This window comes from Ovis aries, chromosome 3 (genome assembly GCF_016772045.2).
Source record: "Ovis aries strain OAR_USU_Benz2616 breed Rambouillet chromosome 3, ARS-UI_Ramb_v3.0, whole genome shotgun sequence".
Taxonomy (NCBI): domain Eukaryota; kingdom Metazoa; phylum Chordata; class Mammalia; order Artiodactyla; family Bovidae; genus Ovis; species Ovis aries.
In genome coordinates, this window is record NC_056056.1 from 144,845,098 (window position 1) to 144,857,199 (window position 12,102).

Sequence of the window (12,102 nt, forward strand, 5' to 3'; positions counted from 1 at the left end):
AAATGACTTGAGCTTTTAAAATATTTAATCTTTGTCTTTATGATGGGAATTGATTTTCAGTTCCTAGTGTCTGTGTATTTACTACCTCAACTGTTATCTTGAGTGGTTCCATACTAGTTTTAAGAGGTACATTTTTACAGACTATTTAAAATTGTATTTTAACAGTCAATACTTCATGTTGAATTTTTAGATTTTTTAATGCTTTACATAAAACCTTGCAGAGTTTTTTTGCAAAGAATTGTATTTTATCCCGAAAGTGATTCATGCGTGCTGCATGTTAGTTGCTTCAGTTGTGTCTGACTCTTTGCGACCCCGTGGACTGTAGCTGCCAGGCTCTACTATCCTGGGATTCTCTGGGCAAGAATACTGGAGTGGGTTGCCATGCCCTTTTCCAAAAGTGATTTTTATACAACCTTTAAAGTAGTTTTACCTAGTATGATAATTCACTACAACTCTTTTTCTCTATAGTAAGAAGAAAAATTTTTTTTAAAAGGTTACACAGGAAGGAAATTATCATTAGTGTTTCTGAGTATAGTTTTCCAGTTTTGTTCAACTGCAAATTTTAAAAATTATTTCATGGTAGTTATTTTTTTAGTTTGAGGAGAATGTTACCAGAAATGTAATTTACTTACCTTAAATTTATGTACTTCGTTATAATGCTAATTCCTAGTCTAAATCTTATTGTACATTGTTTTCTTTTATAGAGAAGACACTAATTTAATTATAGACTAGAAGAACACACTGGAAGCTTTCAGTGTGGCCTAATTTTTTAAAAAGAGAGGGAAAGTTGTTATTCCTTTATAACAGGAATGTTACTTAAAATAAGTGTGTTCTTCAAGGCTTGTGAGTATATTTATAGTATTTATATTAGAATTTTCATCTAAAACATTGTCAACTTTTTTTCCTAGATTCCTCCTCTCAACTTTCTACTTTGATAAGTTTTCACATCTACAGAGGTTGTAAGAATAGCAGAGTGGGCACGCTTACCCGTCACTGGGCATTTACCTATTACGAACATTTTGCCACTTTGTTTTTGGCTGAGCCATTTGAACATCAGCCATTATGACACATGGGCTTCTCAGGCGGCTCAGCAGTGAAGAATCCACCAGCAATGTGGAAGATGCGGGTTCGGTCCCTGGGTCAGGAAGATCCCCTGGAGAAGGAATTGGCAATCCATTCCAGTATTCTAGCCTGGGAAATCTCATGGATAGAGGAGCCTGGCAGGCTACAGTCCATGGAGTCGCAAAAATCATACACAACTGAGAGATTAAATCACCACCACCACGACAAATACCCAGCGTGTATTGCCTAAGAACACGGGTATTCTCCAGTTTCACCATAACAAAATGGGCACTTCGGTTTATTTAACACTGACAATATGTGTATGTTAGTTGCCCAGTCGTGCCCAACTGTTTGCGACCCCATGGGCTATAGCCTGCCAGGCTCCTCTGTCCATGAAATTCTCCAGGCAAGAATACTGGAGTGGGTGGCCATTTCCTGCTTCAAACACTGACAATCTTATATTTATATACTACGTATACATTTATAATACATTTATATATATTCATATCTCCTTATTTACCTATTAATGAATTTTATATCTTTGCTTCCCCATTCAGAACCCAGTCAAGGAAAATACATTACATTCAGTTATTTAAATCTATTTAGTCCCCCTTTTCTCTAGGACAATTTGCAGACTTTTTTTTGAGGGGGTGCAGGGCAGGGACATGATATTTTTGTTTTGCAGAATGTTCCTTTGTTTGAACTTGCCTGTCCGCTTGGGATCAGATTCAGGATCTTTGGCAGGAATGCTGCAGAAGAGATCCGGTGCCCTTTGGGCGTGCTGTTGGGAGGCACCTGGTGGCAGACGGTTAACATAATTGGTTGTTTGATCAGGTGGTTATGGTGGTGGTATCACATTTCTACACTGTAACAGTATCATTATCCCCTTTGTAATGTGTGGGGATAAAACCTTGATACTGTGTGGTTTTAGCCTCTATTAATTATTCCTGTTCAAATCATCTGCCACAAGAGTGCATGCAAAATAGTGCTTTTTGTGGTTTTCTCATTGCTTCTGCGTTTATGGTTGGTATTCTTCTTTAAAGGAGAGTTCCTCCCCCGCCCTCCTTACCCTTTACCTAGTATCATTTTGGACCCATTGATTCAGTTTTTTTAATAGAATGTGTTACCCTTCATTACCGTTAAAATTGCTGTTTGTGTTCAGGTGATGCCAAATTTAGCCATGCGGTCCCTCAGGTATTAACTTTGAATTATCTGAAGGATATCTTCTAATCCTATATCTGCAGAAGAACAGAGTTGACTTTAAAATGTCCTTTTGGATAACAAATCCACAGGGGTTTTCTCTTATTGACACTGTGACTAATATATAGCACATAGCACATTTTTGTAGATCCTGACAATATTAACACCATTCAGCTGGAATCAAAATTCCTTGAATGGCTACTTCCCTATTATTTCTTCAGAAGTTTTAGTCATCCCTTCCTCTAGTGTAGAAGCTTACTTTAGATTTCGTCCAGTTGCAGTGACTTCCCGTCCCTGGGTCTAGGGATAGGGTGGTGGGCAGAGACATCTTCAAACTATGTTTTGTCTTCTCAGTTTAGATGTACTGTGTATAACGCTTTTGCTGAAAAGAGACACAAAACAGAAAAGCAGATTTCGTAGAAACTGGTGGAAGGAGTGCTAGCAGTATGGCGAGAAGTCTTGCTGCGGTGCTCGAGAGCCGGGGTCCCTGGGACTGACTCAGAGGGACTGTTTTCTCATGAAGAACATTTGACTTGTTTTTCTTGAGAAGGCTTATTCTGCTTCTTGTCTCTGTATGTAGAGAGTTCTCTGCAAAGTGGCACATGCTGCTTACTGTCTAAGTCTCTAGGCTTTTTATCATTGGAACAGGATCGAGTTATGGCCAGGTGGGTAATTCGAGCCCAGTATAGATTCTCAAATCTTGGTCATCATGAGGAACAGGATCTGGAGGCATTTATCAGAAAGATGAGACAGTTTAGAGCTCTGTGAAATTGTTGAGTGTCTTGATTGCCCTGGCCTCTGCTTGTGTTATGTGACTTCCACTGCTTAGAGATGAGCTGGGTTCTCGTGCCCTTGTTTAGATATAGGAAGTGGGTGGTCTCCCCTCTGATAGGGATCCGGTGTTAAACACTGATGGGCTCAACAGAAAAGAGGGGAATAGATAGAGGGTGCAGACAAGGAAGGAGGTGCTGTTGCTTTCTAACTGCTATCAGTATAGAAGAACAGAGCTTTCAAAAGACCCAGGCTTAGGCTACACCTTATGTATGAGAGAGGTGGCATAGTAGGTGGGTGGGGAAAGGCTGGCCTCTCTGTGACCCTGTAACAGAAGGAGCTTGGACGACTGGATAGCCACATGCAAAACTGTGCAGTTGTCCCCTCTTGAGACCACTCATAAAAATCAGTTCCTGGTAGATTGATATAAGTTTTAAAAGCAAGATATGTACCTGATATCTTAATCTTATTAATAGTCTTAATAACTTGATGAATGAGATATCAGCACCATTTCTTGAATAGTAAAATATTCTTCTAAGAATACCACTTTATATGTGACTTCTCCATTTACCGCCTTTAACAAAGTGGTGTCATAATGTTTAACTTTGTCAATTATCTGGGTGAAATTTCATTTTCTTAAAAGTGATTTTTGTTGTTTGTTTTTAAAGAGCTTCACCTTTAGAATAATCAGCCCATTAAGGGTAAGGTATCAAGGTTATGAGTTCCAGTCTCCCAGTTGAGGGATTAGGGAAGGAAGTCACCCCTTTTTTTTCTAGGAGGTGAGTATTCTGTGCTGAAGGCTGACAGTTACCACTAATTGTGTATACAAGAGAAATGAACCTGTTTTCAGGCCTCAGGAACCCAGTAAGACCAGAAAAGCATCAGTTTCAACTGCTGTCTTAGGTGTCTCTGGACCCTTAACAAACAAGCTTGTTAATAGGAATGGATAGATGCACAGTAAAAGCAGGAGCACGTTTTATATAAATATTTCCAGGCTTAATTTTTTATAATGTTAATATAAATAATTGGTATAATTATTTAAAAGGATAAAAAATAGTATAATTCCAAATGTTTAATGTTAAAACATTAAGATATATGAATTTAACATTTGGGCCTACCTGGCTTAGTGGTAAAGAATCCACCTGCCCAAGGCAAGAGATGCAGAAGACATGAGCCCAGTCCCTGGGTTGGGAAGATCCCCTGGAGGAGGAAATGGTAACCTACTGCAGTATTCTTGCCTGGGAAATCCCATGGACAGAGGAGCCTGGAGGGCTGTAGTCCATGGGGTTGCAAAGAGTCAGACATGACTGAGCACACACACATGCATGCATGTTTTATATGGTCAGTTATTTGTATTTAATTTTATTTAGCATATTTTCTCTTTTCTGATATCCTCGTCAGTTGAGGAAATATCCATGAATAAGATTTTCTTCAGAAAACTGTTCTGGGTCCACTCTTACACATGCAAACGTGAATACTCAAAAGATTCCAAAGTCCTGTGCTAATACGCAATGTAACTGCAATAATTTTAGCCTGTAAAAGTAAGAAAAATGATTGGTCACCTGTCCCTGCTACTTAGTAATATATACATACAACTATTAATGTTAAACAAAATAATTTCTAATCCCCTTTTACATTTTACAAAAAGGGTCTCTAACCAAAATTGAAGTCAATAAAGTGATTTTGTTATATACACATATTCTTTTTCATATTCTTTCCATTATGGTTTATTGCAGGATATTGAATATAATTCCTTCTGCTATACAGTAGGACCTTATTGTTCAAACCTAAGTCTTTGAACACAGTCAGAATACCATGTTGTTAACATGTTACCATGTACTAAAACTGTTGGAAAATGTGGTTATCTTTTCTATCAGGTATGGTGTGAAAATGCAGCCCATTGAGAGAGTGCACCTAGCCGTGGTTGCCTGCGGGGAAAGACTGGAAGAAACCGTAACCATGTTGAAGTCAGCGCTCATCTTTAGCATCAAACCTCTTCAGTTCCATATTTTTGCTGAAGATCAACTGCATGATAGTTTTAAAGGCATAGTAAGTATTTGAGACTTAGGTCTGTAGAGTTGAATATTTAACATACACTATAGTAAAATGTTGAACAAAAATATTTATCCTGCAGCTCTGCCCTCTTAGAGTGGGGGCTGCTCCCTGCTGCCACTTTTGTCTGTGCATCCAGACCTGGGGTCTAAGAAGAAGGCTTGCCTCTGTGAAGGAGTTAGGCTGCTTAGTCCTACTTAGTCCTCTGCCAAGCATGGAGGTTTTGTTTTGCTAACTGTAGTTCCAGGATGTTTTGACTGAGAAGTCCTGTGTCTTAATTGTGTTCCCATCCTTGAATTGAGACTGCGTCAGTCAGAGTGTGCACAAGGTTTTGATTCTGTTTTGAGTGGGGGGAACTTTTAATTGATAATATGGAGGGAAGTGACTTCTTGCTCTGATAGTCAGGTTTTTTATTTTGGTTTTGCATTAGTTGCAGTCAGTTTGGCTGTAATGGCAGAAAACCCAAAATGTCTTAAAAACATAGAAGTTTATTTCTCTCTTATATAAAAGCAGGCAGTCTGTGTTATGTGGCAGCTCTGTGTTTTCAGGGATTCTGCTCTTTTTTCTCTCATGTGGCTGAGCCATCTTTAACATAGGACTTCTGCCTCATGATCCAGGATGGCTGCTCAAGCTCCAGTCATCACACTCATATACTAGCCAACATGATGTAAAAAGGAGTGAAGAAGGGTGTTCTCCTCCTTTCTAAGGAGACTTTCTAGAAGTCGCATAGGATGTTCCTGCCAGTGTATCATTGGTCTGATCTTAGTCATGTGACCATATCTAACTACTTGTGAAGATTGAAAATATACTCTTTTAATTAGGACCACTGCATTATCTTAACAAAAGAAAATTACTATGCAAGAAGAAGAGAACACATAAATATAGAAGGGAGAACACACACAAATGAAAATTCCCCAGAAATCTCATTACCTTGTGTTCTGAAATGGTGGTAAAAGTGATGGTGATTATGCCGTTACCATCTCTGTCTGTCTCTCTGTGTCCATTCAGTTAAGCTTTCAAACTGATTTAGATTTTTATGCTTGGCCTATGTAGGAAAAGCTTATTTGATATTTTCTCAGGTAATTTAGTTCATTTTTAGTAGTTCATTTTAGTTCATTTCAGTAGTAGTTGAAAAATACTACTTGTGACCTGAAGTCTTTTAGTTTCCTGCTAAAATCTTTGATTCTAAGAGGTATAAAGCTTTACTTACTGTTTTACAAGGAATGAAATTGGAACATTCTGTTAACACCATACACAAAAACTCAAAATGGATTAAAAACCTAAATGTAACACCCGAAACCATAAAACTCATGGAAGAAAACATAGGAAGAACACTGTTTGACATAAATCATAGCAGTGTGTTTTGGATCTGTCTCTTAAAGTAAAAATAAACACATAGGACCTATTAAGCTTAAAAGCTTTTACACAGCAAAGGAAACCATTGACCAGCCAAAAAGACACAACCTACTTAACGGGAGAAATACTTGCAGATGATATGACCAGTATGCCTGGCATGCAGGGTTTACTCAAAATCCTGCATCCTAGGCTTCAGCATTACGTGAACTGGGGACTTTCAGATGTCCAAGCTGGGTTTAGAAAAGGCTGAGGAACCAGAGATCAAATTGCCAACATTTGCTGGATCATAGAGAAATCAAGGGAATTCCAGAAAAACATCTACCTCTGTTTCAGTGATTATGCTAAAGCATTTGACTGTGTGGATCATAAAAAAACTGTGGAAGGCTCTTAAATTAAGAGATGGGAATACCAGACACCTTACCTGTATGTTGAGAAACCTGTGTGCCAGTCAAGAAGCAACAGTTAGAAACCTGTGTGGAACAGCTGATTGGTACAGGGTGGAGAAAGGAGTATGACAAGGCTATATATTGTCACCCGTTTATTTATCTTACATACAGAGCACATCATGAGAAATGCTGGGTTGGGTGAGTTATAAGCTGGAATCAAGATAGCCGGGAGAAACATCATCAGCCTCAGATATGCAGATGATACCACGCTAATGGCAGCAAAGAGGAACTAAAGAACCTCTTGATGAAGGTGAAGGAGGAGAGTGAAAAAGCTGACTTAAAACTCAGTATTGAAAAACTAAAATCACGGAATCTGGTCCTGTCACTTCATGGCAAATAGAGGGGAGAATGGTGGAAGCAGTGGCAGATTTCCTCTTCTTGGGCTCTCAAAATCACTGCAGATGGTTACTGTAGCCTTAAACTTAGAAGACGATTGCTTCTTGTCAAGAAACCTATAACAAACCTAGACAGTGTGTTACAAAGCAAAGACAACACTTTGCCAACAAAGGTCTGAATAGTCTATGGTCTTTCCAGTAATTATGTGCATTTGTGGGAGCTGGACCATAAAGAAGGTAGAGCACTAAAGAATTGATGTTTTTGAACTGTGGTGTTGGAGAAGACTCCTGAGAGTCCCTTGGACAGGAGGGAGATCAAACCAGTCAATCTTAAAGGAAATCAAATCAACCCTGAACACTCATTGGACTGATGCTGAAGTTCCAACACTTTGGCCACTTGTTGTGAATAGCTGACTCATTGGAAAACACTGATGCTGGGAAAGATGAAAGGCAGAAGGAGAAGAGGGTGACAGAGGATGAGATGCCTGGATGGCATCACTGATACAGGGGACAGTAACTTGGGAAACTCTGGAAGGTGGTGATGCGCAAGGAAGCCTGGTGTGCTGCAGCCTATGGGGTCACAAAGAGTTGGACACAATGTGGTGACCGAACAACATGGCCAGTATGGGGTTAATATCCAAAATATATAAACAGCGCATACGACTTACCGTCAGAAAACAGCCTGACTGAAAAAACGGGCAGGAGAATTGGATAGACATTGCTCCAGAGGGGACATGCAGATGACCAGCAGTCACGGGAAGAGATGCTCAGTGTTGCATGTTAATCATCAGGGAAACGCAAATCAAAACCACAATGTGATCTTGCCTCACACCTGTCATAATGGCTATCATCACGAAGACCCAAACAGCAAATGTTACGACGTGGAAAAAGGGAATCTTTGTATGCTCTTGGTGAGAATGTAAAGTGGTGCAGACGGTGGAAACCAGTATGGAGGTTTCTCAAAAAATTAAAAATAGAACTACGTTCAGTTCAGTTCAGTTGCGTCTGACTCTTTGCGACCCCATGAATCACAGCACACCAGGCCTCCCTGTCCATCACCATCTCCCGGAGTTCTCTCAGATTCACATCCATCGAGTCAGTGATGCCATCCAGCCATCTCATCCTCTGTCGTCCCCTTCTCCTCCTGCCCTCAATCTTTCCCAGCATCAGTGTCTTTTCCAATGAGTCAACTCTTCACATGAGGTTCTGATCTCCTTCAGAATGGACTGGTTGGATCTCCTTGCAGTCCAAGGGACTCTCAAGAGTCTTCTCCAACACCACAGTTCAAAAGCATCAGTTCTTCGGCACTCAGCTTTCTTCAGTCCAACTCTCACATCCATACATGACTACTGGAAAAACCATAGCCTTGGCTAGATGGACATTTGTTGGCAAAGTAATGTCTCTGCTTTTGAATATGCTATCTAGGTTGGTCATAACTTTCCTTCCAAGAAGTAAGCGTCTTTTAATATCATGGCTGCAGTCACCATCTGCAGTGATTTTGGAGCCCCCCAAAATAAACTCTGACACTGTTTCCACTGTTTCCCCTTCTATTTCCCATGAAGTGATGGGACCAGATGCCATGATCTTCATTTTCTGAATGTTGAGCTTTAAGCCAACTTTTTCACTCTCCTCTTTCACTTTCATCAAGAGGCTTTTTAGTTCCTCTTCACTTTCTGCCGTAAGGGTAGTGTCATCTGCATATCTGAAGTTATTGATATTTCTCCCGGCAATCTTGATTCCAGCTTGTGCTTCTTCCAGCCCAGTGTTTCTCATGATGACTTAGCAATTCTACTCATGGGTTTATATTTGGGAAAAAAAAAAACTAAAAACACTCATTAGAACAGATACATGCACCCCATTGTTCATAGCACCATTATTTACAGTTGCTAAGATATGGAAGCAACCTAAGTGTCCATCAACAGATGAATAGATAAAGAAGAGGTCGTGTGTACACACACACACACACAGTGAAATGCTAACAAGCCATAAAAAAGAATGAAAATTTTGCCATTTGCATCAACATGGATGGACTTGGAGGATATTGTGCTAAGTGAAATAAATAAGACAGAAAATACTGTAATATTATTTATAGGTGGAATCTAAAAATTACAGTGAACAAGTGAATATAACTAAAAAGAAACAGACTCACAGTTACAGAGAACAGCCTAGTGGTTACCGGTGGGGAGAGGGAAAGGGGGAGGGATAATACAGGGGTAGGAGATTAAGAGATGCAGACTATTATGTATAAAATAAGCTATGGGATATATTGTACAACATAGGAACTCTAGCTGGTATTTTATAATAACTTTAAATGGTGTAGAGTTTTGCCAAGAAAATGCACTGATCATATCAAACACCCTCTTCCAACAACACAAGAGAAGACTCTACACATGGACATCACCAGATGGTCAACACCGAAATCAGATTGATTATATTCTTTACAGCCAAAGATGGAGAAGCTCTATACAGTCAACAAAAACAAGACCGGGAGCTGACTGTGGCTCAGATCATGAACCCCTTATTGCCAAATTCAGACTTAAATTGAAGAAACTAGGGAAAATCGCTAGACCATTCAGGTATGACCTAAATCAAATCCCTTATGATTATACAGTGGAAGTGAGAAATATATTTAACAGTCTAGATCTGATAGAGTGCCTGAGGTACTATGGACGCAGGTTTGTGACATCGTACAGGAGACAGGGATCAAGACCATCCCCATGGAAAAGAAATGCAAAAAAGCAAAATGGCTGGCTGGGGAGGCCTTACAAAAAGCTATGAAAAGAAGAGAGGTGAAAAGCAAAGGAGAAAAGGAAAGATATAAGCATCTGAATGCAGAGTTCCAAAGAATAGCAAGAAGAGATAAGAAAGCCTTCTTCAGTGATCAATACAAAGAAACAGAGGAAAAGAACTGAATGGGAAAGACTAGATCTCTTCAAGAAAATTAGAGATACCAAGGGAACATTTCATGCAAAAATGGGTTTGATAAAGGACAGAAATGGTCTGGACCTAATAGAAGCAGAAGATATTAAGAAGAGGTGGCAAGAATACATGGAAGAACTGTACAAAAAAGAGCTTCATGACCGAGATAATCATGATGATGTGATCACTAATCTAGAGCCAGACATCTTGGAATGTGAAGTCAAGTGGGCCTTAGAAAGCATCACTACAAACAAAGCTAGTGGAGGTGATGGAATTCCAGTTGAGCTGTTTCAAATCCTGAAAGATGATGCTGTGAAAGTGCTGCACTCAATATGCCAGCAAGTTTGGAAAACTCAGCAGTGGCCACAGGACGGGAAAAGGTCAGTTTTCATTCCAATTCCAAAGAAAGGAAATGCAAAAGAATGCTCAAATTACTGCACAATTGCACTTATCTCACATGCTAATAAAGTAATGCTCAAAATTCTCCAAGCCAGACTTCAGCAATACGTGAACCGTGAACTCCCTGATGTTCAAGCTGGTTTTAGAAAAGGCAGAGGAACCAGAGATCAAATTGCCAACATCAGCTGGATCATGGAAAAAGCAAGTGAGTTCCAGAAAAACATCTCTTTCTGCTTCATTGACTATGCCAAAGCCTTTGACTATGTGGATCACAATAAACTGTGGAAAATTCTGAAAGAGATGGGAATACAGACCACCTGACCTGCCTCTTGAGAAATCTGTATGCAGGTCAGGAAGCAACAGTTAGAACTGGATGTGGAACAACAGACTGTTTCCGAATAGGAAAAGGAGTACATCAAGGCTGTATACTGTCACCCTGCTTATTTAACTTCTATGCAGAGTACATCATGAGAAACGCTGGACTGGAAGAAACACAAGCTGGAATCAGGATTGCCATTAGAAATATCAGTAACCTCAGATAGGCAGATGACACCACCCTTATGGCAGAAAGTGAAGAGGAGCTAAAATACCTCTTGATGAAATAGGAGAGTGAAAAAGTTGGCTTAAAACTCAACATTCAGGAAACGAAGATCATGGCATCTCTTCCCATCACTTCATGGGAAATAGATGGGGAAGCAGTGGAAATACTGTCAGACTTAATTTTTTTGGGCTCCAAAATCACTGCAGATGGTGACTGCAGCCATGAAATTAAAAGATGCTTACTCCTTGGAAGAAAAGTTATGACCAACCTAGATAGTATATTCAAAAGCAGAGACATTACTTTGTCGACTAAGGTCCGTCTGGTTAAGGCTATGGTTTTTCCAGTTGTCATGTATGGATGTGAGAGTTGGACTGTGAAGAAGGCTGAGCGCCGAAGAATTGATGCGTTTGAACTGTGGTGTTGGAGAAGACTCTTGAGAGTCCCTTGGACTGCAAGGAGATCCAGGCAGTCCATTCTGAAGGAGATCAGCCCTGGGATTTCTTTGGAAGGAGTGATGCAAAGCTGAAGCTCCAGTACTTTGGTCACCTCATGCGAAGAGTTGACTCATTGGAAAAGACTCTGATGCTGGGAGGGACTGGGGGCAGGAGGAGAAGGGGACGACCCAGGATGAGATGGCTGAATGGCATCATGGACTCAATGGATGTGATTCTGAGTGAACTCTGGGAGTTGATGATGGACAGGGAGGCCTGGTGTGCTGTGATTCATGGGGTCGCAAAGAGTCGGACATGACTGAGTGACTGAACTGAACTGAACCTTTAAAAAGTGTGTATCACTGTATTGTATACCTGTAACTTACAGAATATTGTACATCAGCTGTAGTTCAATAAAATAACCAAAATAAATGCTTTACTTAACTGTTTTAAGGTATTTATGGTTTCTGTATCTGCGATGTGTGCTTTTGTGATCCTAAAGTCATTATCTGGGTTGTTTCTGAAATATTAACAGAATTAATCTTGTCCTAACAGTTCAAAGACTAGCAACAGATTGCTACCAACTGTGG

At 39.9% G+C, this 12,102-nt stretch overlaps 1 protein-coding gene across 4 annotated transcripts in view; it reads left to right on the forward strand.

Moving 5' to 3' along the window:
* GXYLT1 (glucoside xylosyltransferase 1) overlaps positions 1-12,102 on the forward strand; it is a 54,727-nt gene that overhangs the window by 13,271 nt on the left and 29,354 nt on the right. For all 4 annotated transcript variants that reach the window (XM_027967442.3, XM_012174485.4, XM_027967443.2 and 1 more), the window contains one exon: positions 4,911-5,082. In XM_027967442.3, coding sequence (XP_027823243.1) covers positions 4,911-5,082 — 172 coding nt within the window. The remainder of the gene's footprint in view (positions 1-4,910; positions 5,083-12,102) is intronic.